The sequence below is a fragment of the Coregonus clupeaformis genome, chromosome 26 (genome assembly GCF_020615455.1).
Source record: "Coregonus clupeaformis isolate EN_2021a chromosome 26, ASM2061545v1, whole genome shotgun sequence".
Lineage (NCBI taxonomy): Eukaryota > Metazoa > Chordata > Actinopteri > Salmoniformes > Salmonidae > Coregonus > Coregonus clupeaformis.
Window position 1 is genome coordinate 9,959,832 of NC_059217.1, and position 15,577 is coordinate 9,975,408.

The 15,577-nt window shown below is 40.9% G+C and overlaps 1 protein-coding gene across 1 annotated transcript in view; it reads right to left on the bottom strand.

Moving 5' to 3' along the window:
- The window catches only part of LOC121540448 (tyrosine-protein kinase JAK1), a 57,837-nt gene extending 42,513 nt beyond the window's left edge, over positions 1-15,324 (bottom strand). The window contains exons 1-2 of the mRNA XM_041849322.2: positions 15,105-15,324; positions 3,388-3,593 (exon numbers count right to left, since the gene is read on the bottom strand). Of these exons, the coding sequence (XP_041705256.1) occupies positions 3,388-3,586 (199 nt within the window). The 5' untranslated portion in view covers positions 3,587-3,593; positions 15,105-15,324. The remainder of the gene's footprint in view (positions 1-3,387; positions 3,594-15,104) is intronic.
- Between the last annotated feature and the right edge of the window lie 253 nt (positions 15,325-15,577).

Consider the following 15,577-nt stretch of genomic DNA (forward strand, 5'->3'; position numbering starts at 1 on the left):
AAAAACGAGGATTACCACACAAAATCATGAAATTGTTTCTGTAATTAGAAACAAATAAAATGAGCATTCCTGAAACATTATTTTGTTGAAATATAATTTCATCTCTGATAATTTATGCGAATTGATTGCACCCACATTGGCCACTTACATTAATAGGATTCATATAGCCCAATTTTCAATAAATATAGTACTAGGGTGGGCGATATTGCGATAACATCGTCTATCGACAATGATTGACAGCCATCGTCGATGGTGACGACATCGCGATGTGACAGATGATGGTTTAGCCTCTTTGAACTTGACTGGCGCCACACAGTAAAACAGCAGAGCAGCAGCAAGGTGACACAAGTGGCATTCCGAGTAAATAGCCTATTCCTATTTGCTATAGCCCATTTCAATAAATATGTTATATAGCCTACATAAAACAAGAGGAATATAGGCCAGACAAAGCGGAGAATTCCACCAAAGCAGTCCAAAATGTCCAGTCTCTCTCTCTGTCGGACGCATGGGCATTAGGCTATAGCCTAAACATTTTTTATAACAACACTCCTTAACTATCTTGTGTCTAGCTGTTTAAAAAAGTAGCCTATATACCCTTCTAGCTCCATTCGATAGACTATGAATATGACTGAAAGCTACGCGTCATCGTTTTATACATGTTTTCGCCATCTCAAAAACGTATTTGAATAGCCTAAAAATGTAAGGTAGCCAGAGGACTAATAATGAGAGAGAACAAATAATATCAATATCCTATAGAAAAATTGAATGATAAGTTTAATCACGTTTAAGCTTATTAAGAAAGAAATGTTTTGGCGGAGTGGCCAATTGGGGTGATAGCATCGTATTTCACAATATTTTATGGGTACAGTGAGGGAAAAAAAGAATTTGATCCCCTGCTGATTTTGTACATTTGCCCACTGACAAAGAAATGATCAGTCTATAATTTTAATGGTAGGTTTATTTGACCCCCTCTCAATCAGAAAGATTTCTTGCTCCCAGGTGTCTTTTATACAGGTAACGAGCTGAGATTAGGAGCACACTCTTAAAGGGAGTGCTCCTAATCTCAGCTTGTTGCTTGTATTAAAGACACCTGTCCACAGAAGCAATCAATCAGATTCCAAACACTCCACCATGGCCAAGACCAAAGAGCTCTCCTAGGATGTCAGGGACAAGATTGTAGACCTACACAAGGCTGGAATAGGCTACAAGACCATCGCCAAGCAGCTTGGTGAGAAGGTGACAACAGTTGATGCGATTATTCGCAAATGGAAGAAACACAAAATAACTGTCAATCTCCCTCGGCCTGGGGCTCCATGCAAGATCTCACCTCGTGGAGTTGCAATGATCATGAAAACGGTGAGGAATCCACCCAGAACTACACGGGAGGATCTTGTCAATGATCTCAAGGCAGCTGGGACCATAGTCACCAAGAAAACAATTGGTAACACACTACGCCGTGAAGGACTGAAATCCTGCAGTGCCCGCAAGGTCCCCCTGCTCAAGAAAGCACATATACAGGCCCGTCTGAAGTTTGCCAATGAACATCTGAATGATTCAGAGGAGAACTGGGTGAAAGTGTTGTGGTCAGATGAGACCAAAATTGAGCTCTTTGGCATCAACTCAACTCGCCGTGTTTGGAGGAGGAGGAATGCTGCCTATGACCCCAAGAACACCATCCCCACCATCAAACATGGAGGTGGAAACATTATGCTTTGGGGGTGTTTTTCTGCAAAGGGGACAGGACAACTTCACCGCATCAAAGGGACGATGGACGGGGCCATGTACCATCAAATATTGGGTGAGAACCTCCTTCCCTCAGCCAGGGCATTGAAAATGGGTCGTGGATGGGTATTCCAGCATGACAATGACCCAAAACACACGGCCAAGGCAACAAAGGAGTGGCTCAAGAAGAAGCACATTAAGGTCTTGGAGTGGCCTAGCCAGTCTCCAGACCTTAATCCCATAGAAAGTCTGTGGAGGGAGCTGAAGGTTCGAGTTGCCAAACGTCAGCCTCGAAACCTTAATGACTTAGAGAAGATCTGCAAAGAGGAGTGGGACAAAATCCCTCCTGAGATGTGTGCAAACCTGGTGGCCAACTACAAGAAACGTCTGACCTCTGTGATTGCCAACAAGGGTTTTGCCACCAAGTACTAAGTCATGTTTTGCAGAGGGGTCAAATACTTATTTCCCTCATTAAAATGCAAATCAATTTATAACATTTTTGACATGTGTTTTTCTGGATTTTTTTGTTGTTATTCTGTCTCTCACTGTTCAAATAAACCTACCCTTCAAATTATAGACTGATAATGTCTTTGTCAGTGGGCAAACGAACAAAATCAGCAAGGGATCAAATACTTTTTTCCCTCACTGTACATAATCACGATAGGACAAAGGTTGACATCGTCCAACCCTATATAGTACCTAACATCCAATTTAGACCATAATTCTTCCTAACAATGAGTAAGACATGAGGAATCCAATAAAATGATCAAATGCCACCCACGGACCCCCCATGCCAATCCCACCCCAAAAACCAGTATAGAGTATCACTTTTCTATGTCGGAGAAGTAGGCTATTATGGAGCTGCGGCTTGGAGTATTGCTTCTTCATCCTATGTAATGTATTCCCTGTGAATCTTGTGATTTGTTTCCCCTGTTCAGAGAAATTAGCCATTGAAGTTGCTTGCATTAATCTTATCTACTTCTAACTACAGAAACAATTTCAGAATAATCTGAGATGGTGGTTGTCATGGCTTGCTTAAATGACATTGAACGACTCTAGAGTTCCTCATATTAGGATTTAGCGTTTCTTATCTAATATATACTGTATGTACAGTACATCTTAAGCATTGAGAAAAAGAAAATCCACTAACAAACACATGTAGGAAATATAACAAAGCTTCATAAGTAATATTTTCAAATCCCATGTCGTATAGGCCAGGCCCTACTGTATGACGTAAATGAGCAGCACACACAATGAAATGAAACATCTATTAAAAATCAATTTCTTCCTTAGTTACTTATTATCTCTCCTTCTGGTCTCCTAGCTAACAGTAATCATATGTGACAGGGCCTATTCACAGTGGCACAGTAGACCTCTCTGTTGGCAGACCGGCTCTATCAGGATAGGTCACCACATTTATCCCCAATTAATTCTAAATGACCACATTGAAGATGTATAACTTCCGAATGTTCCTGAAAACTTCCCCCAATCCAATCGTACAAACACACACTACTTAATGCCCTGGCATGCATGCACACACGGAAGGACGCAGGCACACACACCCACACATACACGGATGGACGCAGTTAGGCATGCAACACACACCCACTTGCAGTCATGCCATACAATACACACACACTTGGCAGGAGGTGAGAAAGTACTTACAGCATCTTTTGGCGGCCTCGACACACAGTTCCTCGGCAGTGAAGCTGTCTTTGAGGAACTCCAGCTGGTGAGTATCTGGCAGGTAAAAATGGATCTCCAGACCCCTCATGGGCACAGTGACAGGGCCCTCGGCCCTCCTCGACCTCCTCATCTTCCCACACAGTTGCCTACCCAGCTCCATCACCCCCAGACTTGGCATCCAGACTCTGAAGGTAGAGAGAGAGAGGGATGGATATGTCAATACATCAAAGGCAAAACGGAGGGAGTGCGTATGTGTTTCGGGGGTGGGTAATGTATTGATCCAGAAGTGAGCTCACTGTAAAAAAAACACACGGCCAAGGCAACAAAGGAGTGGCTCAAGAAGAAGCACATTAAGGTCCTGGAGTGGCCTAGCCAGTCTCCAGTCTCCAGATCTTAATCCCATAGAAAGTCTGTGGAGGGAGCCCTGATGACTCATGGCCTAACATAGAATACCCACAACACACACACACACACCTACTCAAGCAATGTCATTCACAACACGCACACCTACTGAGATGATCTCACCAAAGCGAACACAGCGAACACACACCTACTGTGGAAGAGAGGGAGGAGAGGTAGTTCTCCTCTGCATGAAGATCATCCCATTAGTTCTCCCAGCAGCGTTTCCCCGTCCTCTACAGCGGCGCAGGTGGCACCCCCAACGGCTAGGACACAGTTTGTTTCATTACACCCCTAATCAGCCTATCGCCCATAGCGACGGAGCTCTGATCTACTGACTGCTGCTGGGATCAGCTGGGTCTCACACACACAAATAGGCCTACATGAATCATACACACACACACACACACACACACACTGTCAGGGCCAAAGTGTCCTCAGTTCCTGCTGAAGTCTAATCAGCCTGTAAGAACCCCCCTCCACACACACACACACACACTCTATTCATTAGTCTACAGTGCTGAGAAATGGTTAACAGTGGAGCAGCAGCAGAAAATATGGACTGCAGTTCACCAAGACACACTGAAGGATAGCTGTAGATGGCACAGTAGTTGCTGGGCAAAGTGATAATGCCAAATGCTACGTTAGACAATACACATTCTGTACCGTATTTTAAAGGCCTATATCCTTCAAATGCTTGTCATGAGTTCATCCTTCACATCCAAACAATGTAGACCTAGGCTGACATTCCGCATCAGCTATAACTGAACTACTGTACTGCCAAAAAAGACAGAGTAAGGCTACATTCTATTACAGTACTATCCTTCAACACATGATGAAAGTTTGGATGAGTCATATGACACTGTTTTCCCTAGCATTCTTTTCAGCAGTGGTGGCAAAGTTAGCGGGCGTGGCCAACGGCGCCAAAGCTTTTAGAGGCCCTCCTCTTGGCCACAGAGACAGCAGTTTGCTGTTTTAATGCTACCTTCCTGCAATTCTACACATTTTGCCATGAGGCTGAGATATATTTTGCCATGGCTTATGAGTCCATACAATTTATTATGTGACTTGTTAAGCAGAATTTTACTCCTGGACTTATTTAAGCTTGCCATAACAAAGGGGTTGAATACATTTTGACTCAAGACATTTCAGCTTTTAATTTGTAATTCATCTGTAAACATTTCTAAAAATATAATTCCACTTTGACATTATGGGGTATTGTGTGTAGGCCAGTGACACAAAATCTCATGCTACAACACAACAAAATGTTGAAAAAGTCAAGCGCAATGACGACGTCGTCCCCACAGTGACCGTACGTAGTGACTTCATAAAGTATTCATACCCCTCAAATTATTCCACATTTTGCTGTGTTACAGCCGGAATTAAAAATGGATTAAATTAATATTTTTTTTCTCCCCCATCTACACAGAATACCCCATAATGACGAGGTGAAAACATGTTTTTAGACATTTTAGCAAATTTTGATTTTGAAAATGAAATACAGAAATATCTCATTAACATAGGTATTCACACCCCATTGCTATGATACTCCAAATTGAGCTCAGGTGCATCCAATTTCCTTTGATCATCCTTGATTGGAGTCCACCTGCGGCTAATTCAAATTATTTCTACATGATCTAGAAAGAATCACACCGGTCTATATAAAGGTCCCACAGTTGACAGTGCATGTCAGAGCAGAAACTATAACCATGATGTCCAAGGAACTGTCCATAGATCTCTTAAATATAATTGTGATGAGGCATATACTGTATCTGGGGAAGGGTATAAAACAATTTCTAGAGTGTTGAAAGTTTCCAAGAGCACAGTGGTCTCCATCATTGGGAAATGGAAAAAAATATGAAACTACCCAGACTGCTTAGAGATGGCAGTCCGACCAAACTGAGCAACCGTGCAAGAAGGACTTTGGTCAAAGAGGTGACCAAGAACCCAATGACCACTCTGACAGAACTACAGGGTTCCATGGCTGTGATGGGAGAACCTGCCAGAAGGACAACAGTCTCTACAGCAACAATCTGGGCTTTATGGGAGAGTGACCAGATTGAAGCCACTCCTGAAAAAAAAGGCACATGGCAGCACGCCTGGAGTTTGCAAAAAAGGCATGTGAAAGACAGAGCAGGACAATGACCCCAAGCATACAGCCAAACCAACGCTGGTATTGCTCCAGAACAAGAATGTGAAAGTCCTTGAGTGGCCCAGCCAGACTTGGCCCAGCCAAAGCCCAGATTGCTGTTCACCGCCGCTCCTCATCTAACTTAACAGAGCTTGAGAAAATCTGCAAGGAAATCCCCAAATCCAGATGTGCAACGCTTATACAGACATACCCAAGATGAGTCAAAGCTGTAATCGCCGCCAAAGGTGCTTTTACAAAGTATTGACTCAGGGGTGTGAATACTTATGTAAATTAGATATCTGTATTTTATTGACAATAAATGTGCAAAAACACCTAAAAACATGTTTTCACTTTGTCATTATGGGGTATTGTGTGTAGATGGGGGAGACATTTTTTATTTATTCCATTTAAAATTCGGTAAGTCAAGGGGTATGAATACTTTCTGAAGGCACTGTCTATGTACATATCTACCTAAATAACCTCATACCCCTGCTCATTGACTTGGTACTGGTACCCTGTGTATATAGCAAAGTTATTGTTACTCATTGTGCATTTATTCCTCGTGTTAATATTTTATATATTATATTTATATTTTTTATTTTATTTTATATATTTTTATATTTTAGTCATTTAGCAGACGCTCTTATCCAGAGCGACTTACAGGAGCAATTAGGGTTAAGTGCCTTGCTCAAGGGCACATCGACAGATTTTTCACCTAGTTGGCTCGGGGATTAGAACCAGCGACCTTTCGGTTACTAGCACAACGCTCTTAACCACTAAGCTACCTGCCGCCTAATATTTTTTATATTTTTCTCTCTCCATTGTTGGGAGGTAAGCATTTCACCATTAGTCTACACCTGTTGTTTATGAAGCATGTGACAAATACAATTTTATTTGAACAGCTGCATAACATTACAAATGCCTGGACAGGTAGGCTATGCCCTATAAGCTTGCGCCTTACCCAATGTCCAAAAAGTTAAGCAAATCAATCCACACATCTGCTATCCAAACGTAGGTCTAATGTGTACTGTACTCTGGTATTTATGGTGTATGCTGTGATATGCACGATTAAACATTTCTGCAATCATGGTAAAGGTTAGCCGTGTAAACTCGAACATCAGTGGTAGAGCTAAATCTTGTGTCTGAAGTCTTCTACATGTGGCTGCGCCCGCGGCACTTAGAAATGCCTTGTTCTTGCAAAGATGTTGGGAAATGCGAGATCCCGCTCAGGCGCCTATTCTACACCTGCTATGTTAGGTTAAGTAGGCAGTAGCTACAATTGAGTAATTCTTCAAGCACAATGAAGAGTTTTCGAAAAATAGTTTCCCAGACAATTTGCATAATCCTTGTCCGAAATGTTGCCACTCAATCAAGTGGAGAGAGTCCCTAGCTATGTTTCCATTGACTTGTCCAGTGATTTTTTGTCGACATTTAGAAAGTTTTCATAGAAAATAGGATGCCACAATCGCCTGCTACGGTGCATTTCCAATTAACTGTCTTGTGTCAAAGATGATCTATTAGAGATAGTCAAGTGACTGCTCTAACAATGGAAATATATGTGCCAATGAGAGGACAGATACCGTGTGAACAACAGACACAACTCCGATATAAAGTTGTTTTTTTCAAAGTTGCTGAAATGCCACGTGCGTCCACTTACAGTATGTGAGTGCATTCGTAACAACTTAACCATTACGAAACTTCTATTAGATCAAATAAGCCTCACGTAGCAAATTAGCAATTACATTTTTTGTTTACCAAATTTAACACGCTCTCATTGACCATACAAAAATGCCTCACTCTGTGGTCTTATTTTCATGGACAGATTTTGGGTGAAGTAAACCCTCTCACTTTGCCTCTTCCTCTGCTTGTCGATAAAAACAGCTGGACGTAATGTCGTCACATCTATAAAAAATATAAAAAAACTTTGCGCTAAAACATACCGTGTTGAAGAAAAATGAAGTGGTTAAAGTGTTTCCATTATCCATTTAGGCAAATTGATCATTATTTAATTGGCATTCAGCCAATCAGGTTTCAGCTGTCTGTTTATTCACTCCAGGTCTGATTGGCTGAACGCGATACGCAACATCCGGGACTAGTATTAGCCACTGTAGCGTAGTGGTGGAAAATTGTGTTTCATAAAGAAAGCACACATATTTTCCCTGTTTTTTTTCTCCACCTTCTGCCATTAAATTGAGTTAAGGAGGAAATTGACACCTTTGAAGCCTGAATGGAGGATGTTTTATATATGAACCGTCCCACGGGGGATACGAGTGTACAGCCGACTGCATACATTCCCTTTGGGACAGTAAGATGAAACAACTAAATATCGCCATCTGCAGGCCTTTGGGCTAACTGCTGCTTTGTCTGTCCATATAATTATTCCATTGCGTCAGTCGTTAGGTCATGATCCAAGACCATGCTTGCTTGCTCTTATTATTTATTCTCGACCAGGCATGTTTACCGAGCAACAGATCATTAGAAAATGAAATGACAAATGTAGATAATTATTTTGATTGTACAACTGTTGTGGCATAAATGCCAGGACAGAAACTTTTTGCTCCTCTCGAAAGTGTAACAATATATGGGGCAAGCGAATTAGACTACCTTTATCTAAATCTGTGTCTGGAATAAATACAGGCAGTAGTTGCCAGTCATGCATTATGCTATTAATTAGCCAATTTTGTTGATAATTGAACAGGACTAAGTAAGCAAATCATATGCATTGTCATCTGTCGGGGTCGTTTACCTTTGAACGATGTGTGTGAATGAGTGAAGGAACATAACAATGTGCTCTGAGTGATAGTGCAGTAATGCGCACTTGAGATATAGGCTTTACCTGCATTTAAAGCGCACTTCCGGGTTTTCCGATCACGAGTAAATCCGGCATCAAGTGTGATAAAAACGGATACGATTACAAGTATGAATTGATATTAGGAGTGCCCAAGAATTGCAGCATGGCACCCCTATTATTTTTAATATAATCCAATATGGCCAACATTTAAACGTTAAAACTAAATTGGAATCCTTAATGTTAAGAAAAATCCCTCACAAAATTAATTCACAGTGCAGTTATCACAAAATATTATTTTCTGTGTTATAGCCTAACTAGACAATAGGCTATAAAGGCCTGGAGAAAATGGTGGAATTTAAAGGTAGATACAGAAAGTAAAGAGCATCGTGGGTCAATTCCTGCAACAACTAAGAGCGTTGAACCGCAAGGCTCAACTTCTCCATTGTTTTGGAGCCCTGGCTACAGGGGAAGCGAGCCCGAGCGCATTCGCAGATACCGTGTGTGACTGTGTGAGAGCGAAGTGTTGCATCTCGCTCATCTCAATGTCCTAGCCTATTCATTGATGATATGCCTTGCTTTCCTGAAGTTGTGAGAAATTATAAGCCAAGAAGTTGCGAGATGCAGCATTCCATTGCGAGATACAGCTTTGTTTGCTGATAGATAGGCCTAGTGCACGGTTCTGACCGTCTGCCTAGTGGCAGACATGCCTATACTGTGCCCCTACCCCCTCTCTTAGTCCCTCGCTAGCTCGCTATGAAAGCTGCAAGTGTTTGTGTTAACAGTTGAAAAAATGGCAGAGAAAGCCAAGCGACAGCAGCGAATTCCTGTATGGCAATACTTAATACGTTAAATGAGAAGGAAATGCTAACTTTGCAGGGTGGAATTGAGGTACTTTAACGGTAGTACAGGCGCAATGCTCAACCATCTGAAAGGGACACTCCATGAGACCCAAACCGTTTCTGGCGGCAGCACAGCTGCATTGTGAATTCACGTGGATTTGAATGAATTTTGATCATTTTAACGGAAAACCTCCCCAGAAAAGTCCATTTAAACGGTAAGAAAAAATGTCAATTTGTCACATCCCTACCGTCAATACGGAATCAGATTTTGGAAAGGTAATATCACTGTAGAAAGGTTTTTGCCATATACAGTCAAATCAAAAATCTTGTGTATTGGTGAGTAGTGGACCAGTCTTCGAAAATATGCCATTATATTTTATAAGCCTAAAGTGGCAGAAATGGACTGGAAACACCATCAACCTGTAAACCACTTGAATTGTGTTGAACTACTACATGAATCACCTCAACAAATGTCTTTAAAAAAGGTTAAAACCATGTTATCAAGTTTAAAAATTGCCAACACACCCTAGGAGTTACATTATGTAGCTCATTTATTGAGAACATGGGTAATTTACTCTGAATATGACCTTAAACTGGAGATGGTCGTTCTAACATAAGTTTTTACATTATGCTACAATTTATGTAATATCACCTTGATATGAAACCGTTACGCAGCGGATAAAGCATCAAATTTGGTAGAGATGCTCTTTGGGACGTATTCATTGATATTAGAAGGGGTTCCTAAAAAGTGGTGCATGGCCACCAATACTGTAGCAGATTTTGTAAAGGTGATATTACTGTTGAATTCTTGTTTCCATATATAATAAAACATGTTCTGTATTTGTGAGTAGTGGTCCTGTCATCAACAATTTTCCATAATATTTCAAAATGTTGTTAAACTACTACATCAATCACCTTACAAAACATAAGCTTAAAAATTGCCAACAAACTCTAGGAGTTACATTATGTAGCAAATGTATGTAGGTTAGCAATGCTAACAAGTATATGTAAAATCCCATAGAGAATGCTACCAAAATGCTAACATTTTATGCAGTCTCTGACCTAAACTATTTTCAGGACAGACATCCCAGCTCATAAAGTTATACAACTAACTCAAAAATGCTACTCACAGTTTGCTACACGCACAAAACAAATATTAACAAGGCTCTTGATTAGGCTTGGGAGGTATCCAGATTGTCATACCGACCTTGTGCCGCACCCAGATATTCGGTAATACCAGCACTGAACAAAGGGGGCGCTGTTTGCAAACCCCACTGATCAGAAGGTTAGCAAAGCTAACAATTACATGTAAAATCCCATAGAGAATGCTAACTAAATTCTAATGAGCACATATTATACAGTGTCTGACCTAAACTATACAAGTATATAAGTAACTCAAAAATACTACTCACAGTTTGCTGCACGCACAAAACAAATATTAGCCAGCAAGGCTCTAGATCCAGGAGGGAACTCTCTGCTGTTACCAAGCGAATGCTTGATTTTGGAAGAAGCTAATCAGTTAGCTAGAAAGCTAACTAGCTACGAAATTAGCAAACCAAATGCACAACTGTAGGGCATTTAGCACATTTTAAACAGTTAACTTAATAGTTTTACAATATCTAGCTGGCAAACAGCTAGATTACCTGGTGCGTGCTGCACAACAGTGAGTGACTCACAAGGCTCCGGTCTCTCGTCGTTGGGTGTTTGTAAACAAACACCATGTGACTGGGTACTACCGGTAAGCTTAATAATGACAAATTATGTGACAGGTGAAATCAAGAATGCTATCTTCTTTATCTCCTAACATATTGCACAAGTTGACTACAGGTATTTACTTAAAAACTAGCTACAAATATTCAAATGTATTTAAAAAACTTCAAAAGAAAGAGTTAACGGTTTTGATGTTATTGAAAAACCATCCCTTGGCTATTTCCACATACCTCGCTATACGGTATATACAGTATACTGCCCAAGCCTAATACAGACATCACTGTCCGCGTTGCTGGGCTGTTCTTCCATCTTACCAAGGATTATCCAACCATAAAGCTGTGGGTTGCTTTTGGTATGGGTGAAAACTACCAGGAGATTTGCACCAACACCATCTCTTGAGAAGCTGGAATGCATAAGAGTTTGGCTTTGTCATGCTTTCACGCATGCAAACCTAAAAGTAGACAGCTTGGAGTGCATGAAAGCCATTTTCAGAGTTGACTGATGCCTTCATTTCGATTGCAGCTGAACCATTTCAACCCCATGATCTGGATTTTTTCACATTCACATTTCCTGAGAGATACACCAGTGTTCTCTATGACAAGACAACCAGCTGCGATTTTGTCAATGATCTGAGGAAGGATCTCTTCTCCAAGGGGTAATTCTCAATGGAGAACATCCCCCTAACACAGGCTGCACTGATGCAACATTCAAACTGAACAGTGTACCAAACAAGCATTTGGTCAACAAGTCTGAAAAACATCCAATCAGCACCTTCACCAGAAAGATTTGGATGGGCTAAACCAGTTGATTTCTGGACACCTTTCTGGACACTTATCAGAGGCTGACAAAGCTTGCAGAGGACTCCTGAGGTGTGGCTGCCAAAGTGAGCCCCTCTGTTCTTGGAAGTGTTGATGCCAGGATGCTGGATTATCATGTACTGCATTATGCCATTGTGCTGGCACATGTGAACCAGGGCCCTAAGTAGGGATGCCAACTAACCAACCCCCATTAACCAGTTAACAAACATTTAAATTAGTTCCAAACAGTAAAATGACAATGACCAACAGAAAATACTATGCATGGAAGGAACTGACATTTTCCCATTAAGAGCTTAAAAAACATGCGACAATAGCAAGCCTATTCTCTCAAATTATTGAACATGTGTGGGGATCTTTTTTCTTGTAACTGGATGTGATGCCTAGCTTAGAAAGAATGCATTAATGATTAAACATAAAAGGTTTGTACTGTACTGATATAAATTGTTTAACCTAACAAGCTGTGATTAATGTGAGGAGCTGTTTTAGGGAGTAGGGGGAGATAAGAACGTATGTCTCACATACACGAACACTGCCTCTTTGTGATCTGTGAACCGTCCAAGGATGTAGGTACAAGGAGTACAGGGGAACAGTGTCTATGGGTGCTGACTCGAGACAGGGTGTGATGATAACAACTTATGCCTGGCAACAGTGTGCAATGGTAAAGCGCCAAGGGGTTGGGACCAGCCTGTGCGCCAACGATTGGCTGAGTAAGTCTTAACCACGCTCAGTCTCTACTCTGATTGGCCAGCAGGGAGCGGGAACTATCTCTGTCAGAGTATTTGAAGAATAACTTAGAACAATGGATCAGTTCTCTGAGTGCCCTGTGTGGTATTGCAGTGGACCCGTATATACGAACATCATATTTACCATTGAAGTGGTTTGCATTAATTAAAATACTAGTATATCTTAGAAGTCGTGTTGACCTCTTTTGTTCCTAATACCAGATTTGAATTGACGCAACTTAACACATGCAACTACTGTAATGAAGCAGAGAATTTAATACATAATTTTCAAACATTTGCCAAATTGTGATTTGTGGGAAAACACTGTTCTAAAAAGACACCTGATGCCTCCCGAGTGGCGCAGTGGTCTAAGGCACTGCATTGCAGTGCTAGCTTTGCCACTAGAGATCCTGGTTCGAATCCAGGCTCTGTCGTAGCCGGCCGTGACCGGGAGACCCATGGGGAGGCGCACAATTGGTCCAGGGTAGGGGAGGGAATGTAGCGCAGTTGGTAGAGCATGGCGTTTGCAACGCCAGGGTTGTGGGTTCGATTCCCACGGGGGGACAGTATAAAAATATATATATAATAATAATAATGTATGCACTCTGGATAAGAGCGTCTGCTAAATTACTAAAATGTAAATGATGCGAACCGTTTAATGTGACAGAGATTAACATCTCCATTAGAAACTTAAAAAGAGGGAAAACGTAGATATGCAACAACTAGGATGGGTTGTTAATATGACTTGGATTGTGCCTTTGACTTCTAGACAATGAAAGAAAGTTCATATGAAAACCTGTAGAACAGGAGAGAAATACTGTGAAACTATCTTAGCTGTTGTTGTTAGCTGATTCGTGCTACTCCTCTCTCTACACACTGCCTGCATCTGTGAGTTGTCTAGCAACAAGTCTCCGCTTTGGCTTGCTCGCGGCTCACTAACTAGAGACAGCCATTAGTTGAGTTAAGAAAGCTAATTTCTAACTCTATAAACTCACTGTGCATTACTATTTTCTGCAAAATAATAATTCCGGTCGACCAAGACACTGTTCCTGTTTTATGACTGATGAGATTTGTGAAATTGTGACACAAAATTATTTCCACAAAATTATGCAAATTAACCTACAGACTGATAAGCATGACCAGTCAAATTATATTTTTTTATGCCGGCTAACGGTTAACATCCCTAGCCCTAAGTCTTTTATTTTCTTCACTAATCAGAACTTAAAAAGGTTCACTATGCAGAAATCGCTCCACCATCTCCTGGTTGAAAAAAATTCTAATAGTTCGCCTGATTTCAGTTTGTGTGACAAAACAAGAAAGTATAGTGTAGATCAGGGTTTCCCAAACTCTATACTCGGGACCACAAGGGGTGCACGTTTTTGGTTTTTACCCTAGCACTACACAGCTGATTCAAATAATCAACTAATCATCAAGCTTTGATCATTTGAATCAGCTGTGTAGTGTTAGGGCAAAAAACAAAATGTGCACCCCTTGGGGTCCCGAGGACCGAGTTTGGGAAACGCTGGTGTAGACAATCATTGTACCATCTAAACCGCCGTGAAATATATTTTCCATAACAAAAAATATTTTATTTTCCGCTGTTTAAAGCTGGTGTACAAAACCAAAAGACGCAAAAACAAAACTTAAAAACTGGAAGCATAGAAATAGCCCACATAGAACAGATCTACCGCTTCTTAGACTTGCTTTAAAAAAGAATGAAATATCTATAACTAACATGTATGTGAATTTGGTCGGGTCACCCAAAATGTTACATGAAATTTTAAGGAATACATTTGATCTATTATTACTTGATTTCATGTTTTTTTTTTCTATTGAAATGTTCACTTAATAAGCTGTTTTAAATATGATTATGGATTCATTACCATTGGTGGCCATTTTGAATTCTGCTCTCTGGTTAATTTTGAAATGAGCACCCCTTCTACGATGTTTTCATATCATCTGAGGAATGTTTGTACCAAATGTCATGCTTTTATTTATTGCAAAACCGTTTTTATGGTCAAATACCAGCTATTATGGCAGCCATTTTGAATTTTCGCGATAACTCGCTTCCTGGTTAAGTTTGAAATGGGCACCCCTTCTGGGATGTTTTCATATCATCTTGTTTGTACCAAATGTTATGCTTGTATCTGCTTCGTAACGTTTTTTTCGCTAACGACCCGGACTAATAATGATTCTAGCTAATAGGATATCCGATAGCTAGCCTGGATATCTGGCATTTTACTCAATATCAATAATCACATATTTGATATGTTTAACGTTACTCACCTAGCGAGCTATCCAGATAGCTGGCAACTTTACTTCCCTATCGTTTTGTTCATAGATCCAGAATATAATTCCCCGTTGTGAAACTGTAAAGACTGACTTGATCTTGACAAGATCTGTAGGTATGTCAATATTCCAAAAGAAAAATGTTTTGCCCGACGAGTTTATTTCCCTTCTGGTCGAGAGCACATTCATAATCTTTCTAACACTTCCTGTCAAGTAACGTCCCTCTTCCCGAAAATAATGCGACTGCAAGCTCAGCTTCACGCATTCTGATTGGTGCATTGCTCCTTCAGTCAAGTGATACTGTGTAGCCCACTGACTATTTTATGTTGTTAACCCTAGACTGGAGGGAGCATTACAGTAAACTGAAGGGCATCACATCCACTGTAATGTAGCAGCAGCTGTGTGTGTGCGTGGTCTTGTTATTCTATCCTCGTGGGACCTGAAATCCCCAAATGTCCCGACAAGGAAAG